The sequence below is a fragment of the Mastomys coucha genome, unplaced genomic scaffold, assembly GCF_008632895.1.
Source record: "Mastomys coucha isolate ucsf_1 unplaced genomic scaffold, UCSF_Mcou_1 pScaffold2, whole genome shotgun sequence".
Taxonomy (NCBI): domain Eukaryota; kingdom Metazoa; phylum Chordata; class Mammalia; order Rodentia; family Muridae; genus Mastomys; species Mastomys coucha.
Genome location: NW_022196902.1, coordinates 17,075,453 through 17,087,383, shown reverse-complemented (window position 1 = coordinate 17,087,383; position 11,931 = coordinate 17,075,453). Strand labels below are relative to the sequence as shown.

The 11,931-nt window shown below is 42.6% G+C and overlaps 1 protein-coding gene and 1 long non-coding RNA gene across 2 annotated transcripts in view; one reads left to right on the top strand and one right to left on the bottom strand.

The window, feature by feature from the left end:
- Enpp1 (ectonucleotide pyrophosphatase/phosphodiesterase 1) overlaps positions 1-11,931 on the top strand; it is a 145,780-nt gene that overhangs the window by 24,220 nt on the left and 109,629 nt on the right. The window contains 1 exon segment of the mRNA XM_031380749.1: positions 10,974-11,046. Within this exon segment, the coding sequence (XP_031236609.1) occupies positions 10,974-11,046 (73 nt within the window).
- On the bottom strand, positions 544-2,765 carry LOC116097847. Its single transcript, XR_004121581.1, has 2 exons — positions 1,720-2,765; positions 544-1,586 (listed from the first exon to the last, which is right to left on the bottom strand). It is a non-coding gene; the product is annotated as an uncharacterized LOC116097847 (long non-coding RNA).

Genomic DNA, 11,931 nt, shown 5'->3' with positions numbered 1-11,931 from the left:
AGACCCATGGCTGAGGGCTCTTACCAGGAACCTGCATGGGCTGAGCTGTCTGGACCCTGCCAAGCAGATCCATGGCTGAGGGCTTAGTCTCCAAAACTTCACCTACTCCCAGTTTACTTGTCATAAGCTTCAAGTTTGTTTGTTTGTTTGTTTGTTTGTTTTTTACCCTGTGCTTCTGATGAATAACTGGAAGTAAGGATTCGCCCAGTCCCTTTGTCTTGGAAGCTTTCTGTATTTTTTTAATGGAGACTTCACTTTATACATGATTGAGGCATGTTGAACTCTGGCAAAAGGGGGAGCATCTATTGATAATGACATGGACATCCAGCAAGGCTTGCTGCAATTCTCTAGCCTCTTTCTATAGCACTCCTGTCTTCAAAGTAGGAATACAATTTCCTTACTCCAGGGTAGGTAAGACACTCCTGTGTCTTATTGCCCACTATTAGGCCAGGGAGGGCCACATGATTTCTTTATGGCTAGTTACCAACAGAGAGATTACTGTTTCAATGACCTGCTCTGGGGAAGAGAAATATAGTTTCTGAAGGCTTGTAAGACAGTATTAATGGACAAAGGCTGAAATAAATATGAATATGGATACATTTAATATCACACATTGTTGGCAGGTTTTGCTGTTATCACTTTGCTCCAATAAATGTCTTTATGTGCATATCTTTGTATGTTTATGTGAGTATCATATAAATTAATAGCATTGGAATCATAGGGGAAAAGATGTCCCTATGACTTTTGAGATTTGATTCAGTTAAGTGACCTTCAAACGAACTGAAGCACTTGTGAATATGTGATGAATATCCCCATGGTCTCAAACTCGGAAATCCACCTGCCTCTGCCTCCCAAGTGCTAGGATTAAAGGCATGCACTACCACTGCCTGGCTTCACTTTTTATTTTTTAAAACATGTCATTCTATTTTTATTTATGTGTGTACATGTTGATACGTACATGGGGTTCCTTGGGAGGCCAGTAGAAGGTGTTGAGTTTCTGGGAGCTGTAGTTACAGGCAGGTATGAGCTAATCCACATGGGAACATCTACTGAGAATACAGTGAATGTGAACACCCAACAACTCCGCCTCTTTCTACAGCATTTCTTCCTTCAAAGTAAGAGTGAGATTGCTTTCTTCCAGAGTAGGAATGAGGAGTGTCTTGTTGTCCACAATCAGACAAGGGAATGTCACATGATTTCTTTATGAACTTATCTCATAGGTGAGCATCCTCTGCTACTAAGCCATCTTTTTAGACTCTCATATTTTTAACTATTTTCTTCATCTACCATTTTATTTTTTATAAGGTATTTCTTCTACTGGACACTCCCCTCCCCCCAGCTCACTGTGTTAAAAAATGTTACATTTATTTATTCATGTGTAGGTGACACTAACCTGCCACAGCTTGTGTATGACAATCAGAGTACATCTTGTGGGAGTCAGCAATTTCCATCGCTGTGTGGGGCCAGAGGATTGAGTTTGGTTTATTAAGCTTGCTGGAAGTGCCTTTACCTGGTGAGCCATCTGGCCAGCCCCAAGTCTCTCTTTTTTAATAGGCAACTCTTCTTCAGGATTAGAAGTAAGTAGACTATGTAAAGAAAGGTCACAAGAAATATTTTGTTATACAAAGAGTTCTATCGAAGACAAAAGACAGTTAAATTATCAGAGCTAGAACACACTGGTGATATTTGCTGATTCTATGATTGATCTGGGGCACCCACCCTTGTGGGCATGAACCGGAGTTCTGTGGGAGGCTGTGTCCTGAGGCGTGCCTTCTAGCCATTTGAAGATTGATCCTGCTTTGCCTTTTTGGGGTTTCCTGTCACTGGCAGAGTGCCTTGATGCTTGTGCCTCAGGCTTCAGTGAAGGCTTACAGGTCATGGAGGAATGACATCAAAGCTGAGCCGAGACATTACTTTACGCTATCAGATGGACGATTTCTTCTCGGGTCTTTAACTTCAGAGAGAACTGCTCTGTGGGATGACATAACTAGGGGAGAGACTAAAGGAGCCTTTGCTCACTGAGGTGGAGGCTGCAGGCATGCCTTATTCTCCTCTTTGAAGAGACTTGGTACTTTTTAAACACAAGTGATTGAACACAAGAGGAGAGCAGATAACTCTGTTCTCTGCAGATCTCCCCAACAGATCTCTCCTTTGAAGGACATGACAAAGGTGAGCTCCCAGTGACCTTCCTCTTCTGCGTTGGGGCCTATGTTCAAGGGAGAGCCCTCATCCTTACAAGATGTAAGAGATGAAGTAGACCCATAGGTAGTGCCGCATTATACCACGGGAAAGTGGTGGAAGGGTGCATATTGGTCAGAATCATCACATCCTAAATGTAGTTTGTGTCTTAATTCAGCTTAGGGGCTTGACATTCGCAGTGGCCTTTGTGACTGCCCACAGTTCTGAGCTCTCTTAACTGGGTCCAGCTATAAATTGAAGGATGAGCTTATAGTTTAATTTGTATTGTTTCTTTTCTATTTTCTAAGGCTAGCCTTTAAATTTGAATTTCCTTTTAACTGATCCTTCTCGAGGAGTATTTTTTAAAATTATAATTTGCAACTCCTCTGCTTTCTGAATAGAAGGTTTGAGTCCTTTCTTCAAATGCAAATTTACCAGAGTAGTTTATCAAAAAGCAAAGACATAATAAGGAAGGTGTTGACTTAAGTATCCAAGGTGCCAACACCCTTTTTTGATTCTTTCTTCCTTTTTTTCTTTCTTTCTTCCTTTCTCCCTTCCTTTCTTTCTTTTTCTTCCTTTCTTTCTTCCTTTCTTTCTTCCTTCCTTTCTTTCTTCCTTCCTTCCTTCCTTTCTTTCTTTCTTCCTTTCTTCCTTTTTCTTCCTTTCTTTCTTTCTTTCTTTCTTTCTTTCTTTCCTTCTTTCTTTCTTCTGAGACAGGGTTTCTCTTGTGTAGTCCTGGCTGTCCTGGAACTCACTCTGTAGATCAGGCTGGCCTCGAACTCAGAAATCCTTGTGCCTTTGCCTCCCAAGTGCTGGGTTTAAAGGTGTGCACCATCACTGCCCACCTTTTTTGATTCTTAATTGCAGTTTATAATCTGATAGAGCTCTGTTTGCAAGATCAGTGCAGTGAAATGTGCTGTGTTTAGTTAGTAAATAAATGCTTGCACGGGATGTTCCATTGTCAGGCTCCCATTAGCTGCAGGCTTTGTCTCCATGGTCTTCACTCATGAGGGGTGGCCTTGGGAAAGTTCAAAGTCAACCAACTCTACTTTGTTCAATGTTCATGACAGTACGATAGATTGTTCTCTCAGAAGACTTGCTGGGTGGCCTGGTTCTCTCAGCATCTCTCCGTGAGAACTCTGATTTACCTGTAGCCCCGGGCATGTCTGGGAACTTCTTGTGTGTTATGTTCAGGGTTTGGCACTTTCATTGGTAGAAAAATGAAACAAAATAGAAGCCAGAAGTCCCAGTGATCCTATGAAGCATTCTCAGGCCTCGTGGCTGCCAGTTTTCTAGAAGTTGCCATAATGTAAGCCTCAGGAGGCACTGGCTTGGTTCTGTTCCCTGGTCTGTACCACATTGTGGAAATGTCATTCAGGAAGTGCTGATTCAGTAAATTGGCTTCGAACCATCCTGTCTGAAGCTGGGGCTCTTTTTGCCAGGCAGGTGTGTGCTTTTTCAGTGTTAGTATTTGAGGGGGATCTGAGCGTGAGGTTTGCTCAGGTGATGTGTCTGTTCAGGAGTGTGGTCTTGTAGAGAGCCGCTTCAGCTGCGCCCCACCATCCCAAGAGCAAGCGGTCTCATAAACAAGCCCTCATTTGGCTAAGCTTGCTGTCATTGGTTGCTTCCGCATTTGATGACCTATCCGCTTTTGCTATGTAGCACATTGGGATTGGCTAAGCTTGGGAGTATTAACGGCCGAGGGTGGGCTGGAAGGCGGGGCTTAGATGGCAGGGAGGCGGAGCTTAAGTAACGGCTCCCTGGAGGCAGGGGAGGAAGGAGAAGCAGGAGGGGGAAGACTGTTAAAAAACGTTCCTGAATAAACTGCTAAAAGGAAGAGCTCCGGTCGTGTCTTTCTTGCTGGTCCAGGCGGACGTGACATGGCCTCTTTCTCCCATTTCCAGTAACATGACATATAATTCCACTGTAGCTCTGGAGGATCTTCAGTATCTTCACACACAATTCCACTCTAGCTGGGGAGGATCTACCGATAAGTCAAACAACGCAAGAGAGATGCCCATGTGTGGGTAATAGACTCAAAGGGCATCAACACCTGCATGGATAGAGCTTCAAAGGAAGATTATAGTGTGTGTTTGAACTTCACAATATTTAGAAGATCTCCAATAAAATGGTAGCCTCTGTATGTCCAGTGGAAGTTGATTTTACTTTCCTCTAGATGCCATCCCCAGTGCAGGAGTCCCGGGAAGACTAAAATGCTGCTGAGGGCTGAATTCTCGCAGGGTTGGGTTTATTTTGTTTTTTAATTTTTTCTTGCAGTTTGGCCTAAAGTTATAAGACTCATAGGTAATGTATCCATTTCCATAAAGTATCAGTATCCTCTCTCACCTGTTATGCTTGGGTGGCAAATACAACAATCGTCCGGTTCCGGCTTCTCTCTCTCTCTCTCTCTCTCTCTCTCTCTCTCTCTCTCTCTCTCTCTCTCTCTCTCTCTCTCTCTCTCTCTCTCCTCTCTCTCTCTCTCTCTCTCTCCTCTCTTTTTATGTATTTATTGTTGGTAACCTTTATAAGGATCAGACATAAAGACACTTAACAAATGTGGGAAAAGGTGGAGTTCTGCTTCTTTCCCCAAATTATGTTTTCATTCAGGCACTGCTTAATGGTTTTTGGCCTGGGGGTTTAATCTGTACAAGGTGCCTTGTTAGACATGGAAAGCACAGAAGTAAATAAATAATGTCTATAGCTACCTGGAGCTCACAGACAGTCAGAGACAGGCAAATAAACAAACCCATGCCTGAGGTCTGGGTTCCTGTAACCTAAGGAGGAGACTCTGGTGCAGAGAAGCAAAGAGCAGCGCCCTTCCAAAGTGAAGCAGACAGTGTAAGACCTCATCGTGGTGTGAGACCAAGCAGCATCATACCACAGCCTTCCAGGATGCTGCTGAAAGGCTTTTCTAGAAGTTTCTAGAACAATCCACTTGTGTTACTTCTGCAGCTAAAGGCTTCACGATCACCAGATCTTGATAATCACTCTGCAAACACTCTTGGGAGGATTAAGTGACTCAGTGTAAAAGTCTAGAAAACCTGAGGACATGCCGTGGAAGTGACAATTGTTATTTTCTCAGATTCTTTGCCTGCATGGGGCTTCTGGAGACCCTGGAGTGTGTACTGTGGACCTGTTGGTTAACTGCGAGGTTGCTTCTTGCTAGTTTGGGTCTTTCTCACTGATGCAAGGCTTCTTCCCAGTTGTTCCTGCTAGACTGTTGCTCTGAGATGAAGAATTTCAGCCTAGTGTCTTCTGTGTGCTTTGTTTTTGTGCTTCTTCCTTGAACCTCATTTTGTTATATGCTGCAACAGATAAACACTTGTTCATTGACAGAGAAGAAAATTACTTCCTGCCCCCCCCCCCGATATCTTTTTGTGGCCTTGTTACCTCTCCTTTTAGCCCTCCATGGGGCTGAGGCTGCCAGCATGTTAGCATCTTTTCCAATCTTTTACTGTGGCTCTTGTCAAATTTTGTTGTGTTAATTAATTTTAATGTCTACTGCCCCCCACTTTATCTCTTCATAGGCTCAGAGTTGTTTCCATTGCGGTCCTGGCCACCAGTGGAGGATATACACACAAGTAGGCATTCACATCTTGGTGAATACTTGATAAAAAAAAGAATGATGAAAATTCAAATAATTTTAATATGGAGCTGGCAAGACGGCCCAGTGGGGACAGGCGCTTGATAACTAGCTTAAAGAGCTGGGTTCAATCCTCAGGACCCACTTGTGGAAGTTGAGAACTGACCCCCATGCGTGTGCATGTACATACACACACACACATGCACACACACACACACACACTAAATTATAGGTAAGTGTAATGTAAAATTAATAGTAGTGTGTTTGAAGGAGTCTGTGAGAAAAATGAGTTTTGTGAAAATGTCTGTTTTGGTTTTTTGATCTCAATGTCAAAGAAAAACCTAATTTATATTTAGTTAATGACTCTTTCTAAACAAGCAGGAAGCTAAAAAAATAAATATTCTTTAATATAAAGGCAATACATTTCAACAACTTCATTTGTTACTTCATGTGTCTCAGATTTCCAGGAAATATTTTTCTATAATTTTTAAGAAACTATCAAAAATATAAATTGAATTTATTCAACTTATAAATTGAAAATATCAAAATATAAAAGCGGCCGAGTTCTTTCAGAGGTAAACAAAGCTTGGTTAGGGGTTAGAGAGGTAGGCTGGGCTCAGTTCCCAGCACGCACATGGTCCTCACAACCATTTGTAACTTCAGAAATCTAGTATCATCTTTTGGTCCCTGTGGGAATTAGGGTGCATATACACACAGGCAGGTGATACATTCATACACATAATAAAGATATTAAAATAAATGTTGGGTGGACTTTGACCTCAGGTAATCTATGTTAGAAGAAAAACTACATCAGAGTTCACAGTTTTGAAAATGTTCCAGGGAAATTTTCCACTAAAATTATCTCAATTAGGTGTCTTCAGACACACCAGAAAGGGGAAATCAGATTCCATGACAGATGGTTGTGAGCCACCATGTGGTTGACCTCAGGAAGAGCAGTCAGTGCTCTTAATCACTGAGTTGTCTCTCCAGCCCAGAACGTGAATTTTTGAACCAGTTTTTCTGTTCCATTCTTTTGTGTGTTGAGTGCACAGTTTTGCAGTAACTGTGCTTAGATCACCATTGCCTGCCTTTACTGTGTAGGCAGTGCTGTTTTCTCTGATATGGACAATTTCACTTGCCATGGTTTAATTAGATAACACTGGCTTACCAACAACATTGTTTGAGATGTACATATATTAACATTGAATAATTGCATGAAATACTAACTTTGTTGCTAACCTAGCAGTGGGCAGAGAACTACAGATGTGGATCATCAGTAGCCAGTCCTATCATGTGTTTCAGAGTCTGTCAGTGATTGGTCAACAGACACCTGTCAGTCAGTTCATGCGTGGACAGCAACATGTGTTTTTGCTGCTGCCTTGGTGACCAGGGTTATGTCTATGTGACATTCTATAACAGTCGGTAATAGGAAGGGCAGTTGGTTGGTAAAGCAAGTGCAGAAATGAGCGGAAAAATGATAGTGCTGGGGCTGGAGAGATGGTTCAGCCGTTAAGAGCCCTGACTGCTCTTCTGAAGGTCCTGAGTTCAAATCCCAGCAACCACGTTGTGGCTCACAACCATCTGTAATGAGATCTGATGCCCTTTTCTGGGGTGCCTGAAGACAGCTACAGTGTACTTACATATAATAAATAAAAAAAATTTGGGGTCCGGAGTGGGCTGGAGTGAGCAGGGCTGGAGTGAGTGGGGCTGGCATGAGTGGGGCTGGTGTGAGTGGGGCTGGAGTGAGCGGGGCTGGAGTGAGTGGGGCTGGCGTGAGTGGGGCTGGCGTGAGTGGGGCTGGTGTGAGTGGGGCTGGCGTGAGTGGGGCTGGAGAGAGAAGACAGTGTCTGAAGACAGCTACCAATATACATAAAATAAATCCTTAAAAATGATAGTGCTGGAATTGAATTTCAAACAAAATATAGATGGAATTTTGGAGGGCATGGCTTGTGAGACTGTTGACATTACCACAGTTTGGATGAAGACGGGAAGGCAGAGATGTCGTGAAGGCTGCTGCATGGACTTATATGAGGAGAGTGGCTGTGCCCATAAGAAGGGGAGCCCCAGGAGAAGTGACAGTAAAGTCATTAGTGATGGATCACAGTGGGATAGCAGTGTGAACTTAGGAAGGAAAAGGACTCGTCACCTCATAGAAGCGACTTTATCTCATATTGTAGGTTATGTGAGGATGGGGAGCAGGCACATGAGTCTCAACTGCCCTGGATGGACTACAAAACAGACTTTAGTTCTCCACTGCTTACTGTTCGAGACTACAGTGTGTGAAATGTAGATTAGTAGTTATGCTAGCTTACAAGTAGTTTACAGCAAAAGAGATTTTGATGTTGTGAATAGATGTGTGCTAATTGTCTTTCTGTGGCATCACATATTTATGCCACCATATAAACAGTTCCAGAAAATTTCGTCAGTACCTTTCCTGATACTTAATTCTGTTCATTTGTCCTTAAGTCATTACTATTCACATCTTCCTCTGATAAGTCCCCATTTTTGTGGATATGCTAATATTTATACCAAGTATATGCAAGACTACACATATACAAATAGAAGCTATACAAGTATATACAAGTATGTACCATACCTCAGTGGATACCAGAACTAGGATAGTTCTGGGCTGTATCATTTATATAGTTATTCTATCTATGTATCACCTGTATACCAGTCTATCTGTTTTTTCGTTTGTTTTTTTTTTCTTTTTTGAGACAGGGTTTCTCTGTGTAGCCCTGGCTGTCCTGGAACTCACTCTGTAGACCAGGCTGGCCTCACCTGATAAAGCCTAACTTAAAAAGTAGACACATATTTACATTAAAACTAATAAAATAGCATCGAACCAATAATAAAATGGCCATAACAATATAATGTCATAAAAGTTATGAGAATTTGACTCTTCTCAAAATACCTATTTGTACTGTCCTTGTCTTGCTTGTGATGAGATACAGCAAGGTGGGTAGAGGAGGCTCTGGGACATGGCCTTAGACTGCTCTCATGGGTTCCCTGAATGCAAGCACTACAGTACTATGTCAGGGTATCTGAAAACCCTAGATACTTGTAAAACTGACAGTGCATACAGCATAGATACATAAATAAATGGTGTATGTCTAGGGAGAGACAGTACAATGACATATTCTGACCTGGCCTGCAGGTCACGTTATTTGGGGGAACGAGGAGGGTCACAACCTGTGAATAAAGAATGGGCGAGAGAGAGATGACAGAACTCAAGGAAGCATTGCTTGTCATGAGCTGTTTACTTAGTGCAGCCAAGCATATTTAAGGCAAAAATCTTGGAGGGAAGGGGGAGAGGAAGGAGGGAGATGGAAGTTTACAAGATCTTCTCGGGTTGAGCTCCGGTGTGACAGGTGGGGAGTGGGTGGATGACAGGTGGGGAGGGGGTGGATTTCCGTGAATGTTCTTTTCCCAGGGCCAAGCCGGATCCTTGTGATTGTCAGGCAGGATGTTAATCTCAGGGTTCACATCCTTGTGATTGTCAGGCAGGATGTTAATCTCTGGGTTCTCAATTAGCTGGGGCAAGATATTTATCTCAAGGCTCTCATGGTCCCCAACAATATTCTATAACTACTTTTTTTATTAGATCTTTTCTTCATTTACATGTCATATGATATCTCCTTTCCCAGTTTTCCCTCCAAAAAAAAGGAAAAGAAATAAAATAAAAACAAAACAAAATAAAAACACCCTGTACTTTCCTCCCTCCTCCCTCCCCCTGCTCACCACCCTGCCCTCTCCCACTTACTGGCCGTGGCATTCCCCTACACTGGGGCATAGAACCTTCACAGGGCCAAGGACCTTTCCTCCCACTGATGACCATGACCGACTAAGCCATCCTCTGCTATACACATGCTGCTGGAGCCATTGGTCCCACCATGTGTACTCTTGGGTTGGTGGCTTAGTCCCTGGGAGCTCTGAGGGTACTAGTTAGTTCATATTGTTGTTCGTCCTAAGAGGCTGCAAACCCTTCAGCTTCTTGGGTCCTTTCTCTAGCTCCTTCTTTGGGGACCCTGTGCTCAGTCCAATGGATGGCTGTGAGACTCTACTTCTCTGTATTAGTCTGGTACTGTCAGAGCCTCTCAGGAGACAGCTATATCAGGCTCCTGTCAGCCAGCACTTGCTGGCATCCACAATTGTGTCTGGGTTTGATGATTGAATATGGGAAGGATTCCCAGGTGGAGCAGACTCTGGATACTTTTTAAAACAGTGTACAATTTAAAAAAATAATTATTTCTGCAATTTTCCTTTTAATATTTTCCAATGATGGTTGACTGTGGGTAACTCTAATTGGAAAGTGAGGCAGACAAAGGGAGACTGCTGTGTCTATGTCTAGTGTTTTTGTCTTCACCTTCCCTCGCACACTCTGGAGCTCTCGGAGGTGGCACTTACTCTTCCCTTAGTCACATAGCACTTTTGCTCACAGTCCTTTCTCTGTGAATGCCGAAGTGCCCAGTGAGTTGACATTCCAGGTGCTTTGAAGGAAATGCCAACTTGAAAATGGTGGGCGGGGCTTGTTTTGTGGATTATTTCCCTCCTTTGTCTTCTGACCCTCAAAACTTGTTATTGACCTTAGAGGCTCCAAGCTCAGTCTACTTCATTTTAAATATTGAAGGCAGGGAGCACGGGGAGGGAGAAGGTGAGAAAACAGAAACCCTGGAAGGATCCTGAGAGATGGTTAGAGTCCAGCTCTCTACTTTATAGATGATGCTTAGACCTCATGAGCTACCCCTTCAGCTCCTGCTGCCAGCGCATGGCACCGTTGTGGCCCAGTGGTCATGCCCCTGACCATGCATGGTGCATCTGAGAGTGCTGTGTTAGGTTTGTGAGTTCACGGCTAAAAGAGGCCTGGAATGTTCCTAGATGGCAGTAAGAAGTGGAATTTCTTAGTAGATTTTCTTCTTTTAAGGATTAAAACTCTCTTTTGGGTAATTCCTTTGTGTTAGTCAAGTGTTTCCCTCATAACATTATCTTCGGATGATTTAGAAGGTTGCTGACTGACGTTTACCACAATCTCAGAACAGGACTTAAATCACAAGTATGTGGTTTGAAATGTTGAAAAAGTGAACCTGTCTCTGTGATCAGCTGCCACATCTGGAAACATCTTCACTAGCAAAGTCAGAATCACTGAAAGGGATGAAGATAGGGGAATAGGAAGATGTCAGAAGACGCTAACAGTCTTTTTCTCTCCTTACAGGTTTTGTCAGTATGTGTGCTAACAACTATTCTTGGTTGTATATTTGCGTTGAAACCAAGCTGTGACAAAGAAGGTAATTAATGTTGTGGGGTTCTGTGTGTCTGTGTGCCTGTGGATGTATGTGGGTATGTGTGCCTGTGTGCTTTTCTGGGTGTATGAGTCTCTGTGTGTTTCTCTGTATGTGCATATGTGTATGTTTGCATCTATATGTATGTGTGTGTGTGTGTGTGTGTGTGTGTGTGTGTGTGTATTCAGCATTATGATATGATTGAGATAACTGTAATCTCCAAGTCCTGTGCATACTACACAGATGTTGAAAATTACATAACTTTGATGCTGGTTTAAGCATTCTTCTTAAAGTCCATACAAAGATTTTTTTTGCTTACAAATTTTTATATTAAAATGTGGAATAGAGTCTGTGACCAAAAAATAATGCCCCAACCACCAAAGAAAAACCATGAAGACATGACCAGAGGTTCCTCCAAGCCCCAAGGAGTTGGTTGCTAAAGCAGTCTGGATGTTACTAGGAGACCAGTTAGCATCCCTAGGTGACCTGAATCTCAATAGAGTTTTAGATATTTCTGCCATTGCTAGTTTCAGTGTAGCAATGAAATCATCACACTTCTAATTGTGTTTTCCTGGTATCAAGAGCAGGCTCTATATAGCACCAAAAAACCACCATATAGATAATGAAAGCAAACCACAGGCAACTTCAGTGGTCATTCTTTTGATTCGGTAGTGTCTCCCTCCTGTATCCCATATGGTAGGGTATTGGTGATTCAGTTTTCAAAATTGAATACATCTTTGTCCTGTTCAACTATCCTGCTATTATAATATTACTCTTCTAAATGTTTAATGATTGTTTGAAATATGCCAATTTTACCTGTCTAGTTTGGACACCCTAGAACAAATATACTACAAATATAATACAAATGAAAAGGTGGGCTTTTGTGTTACC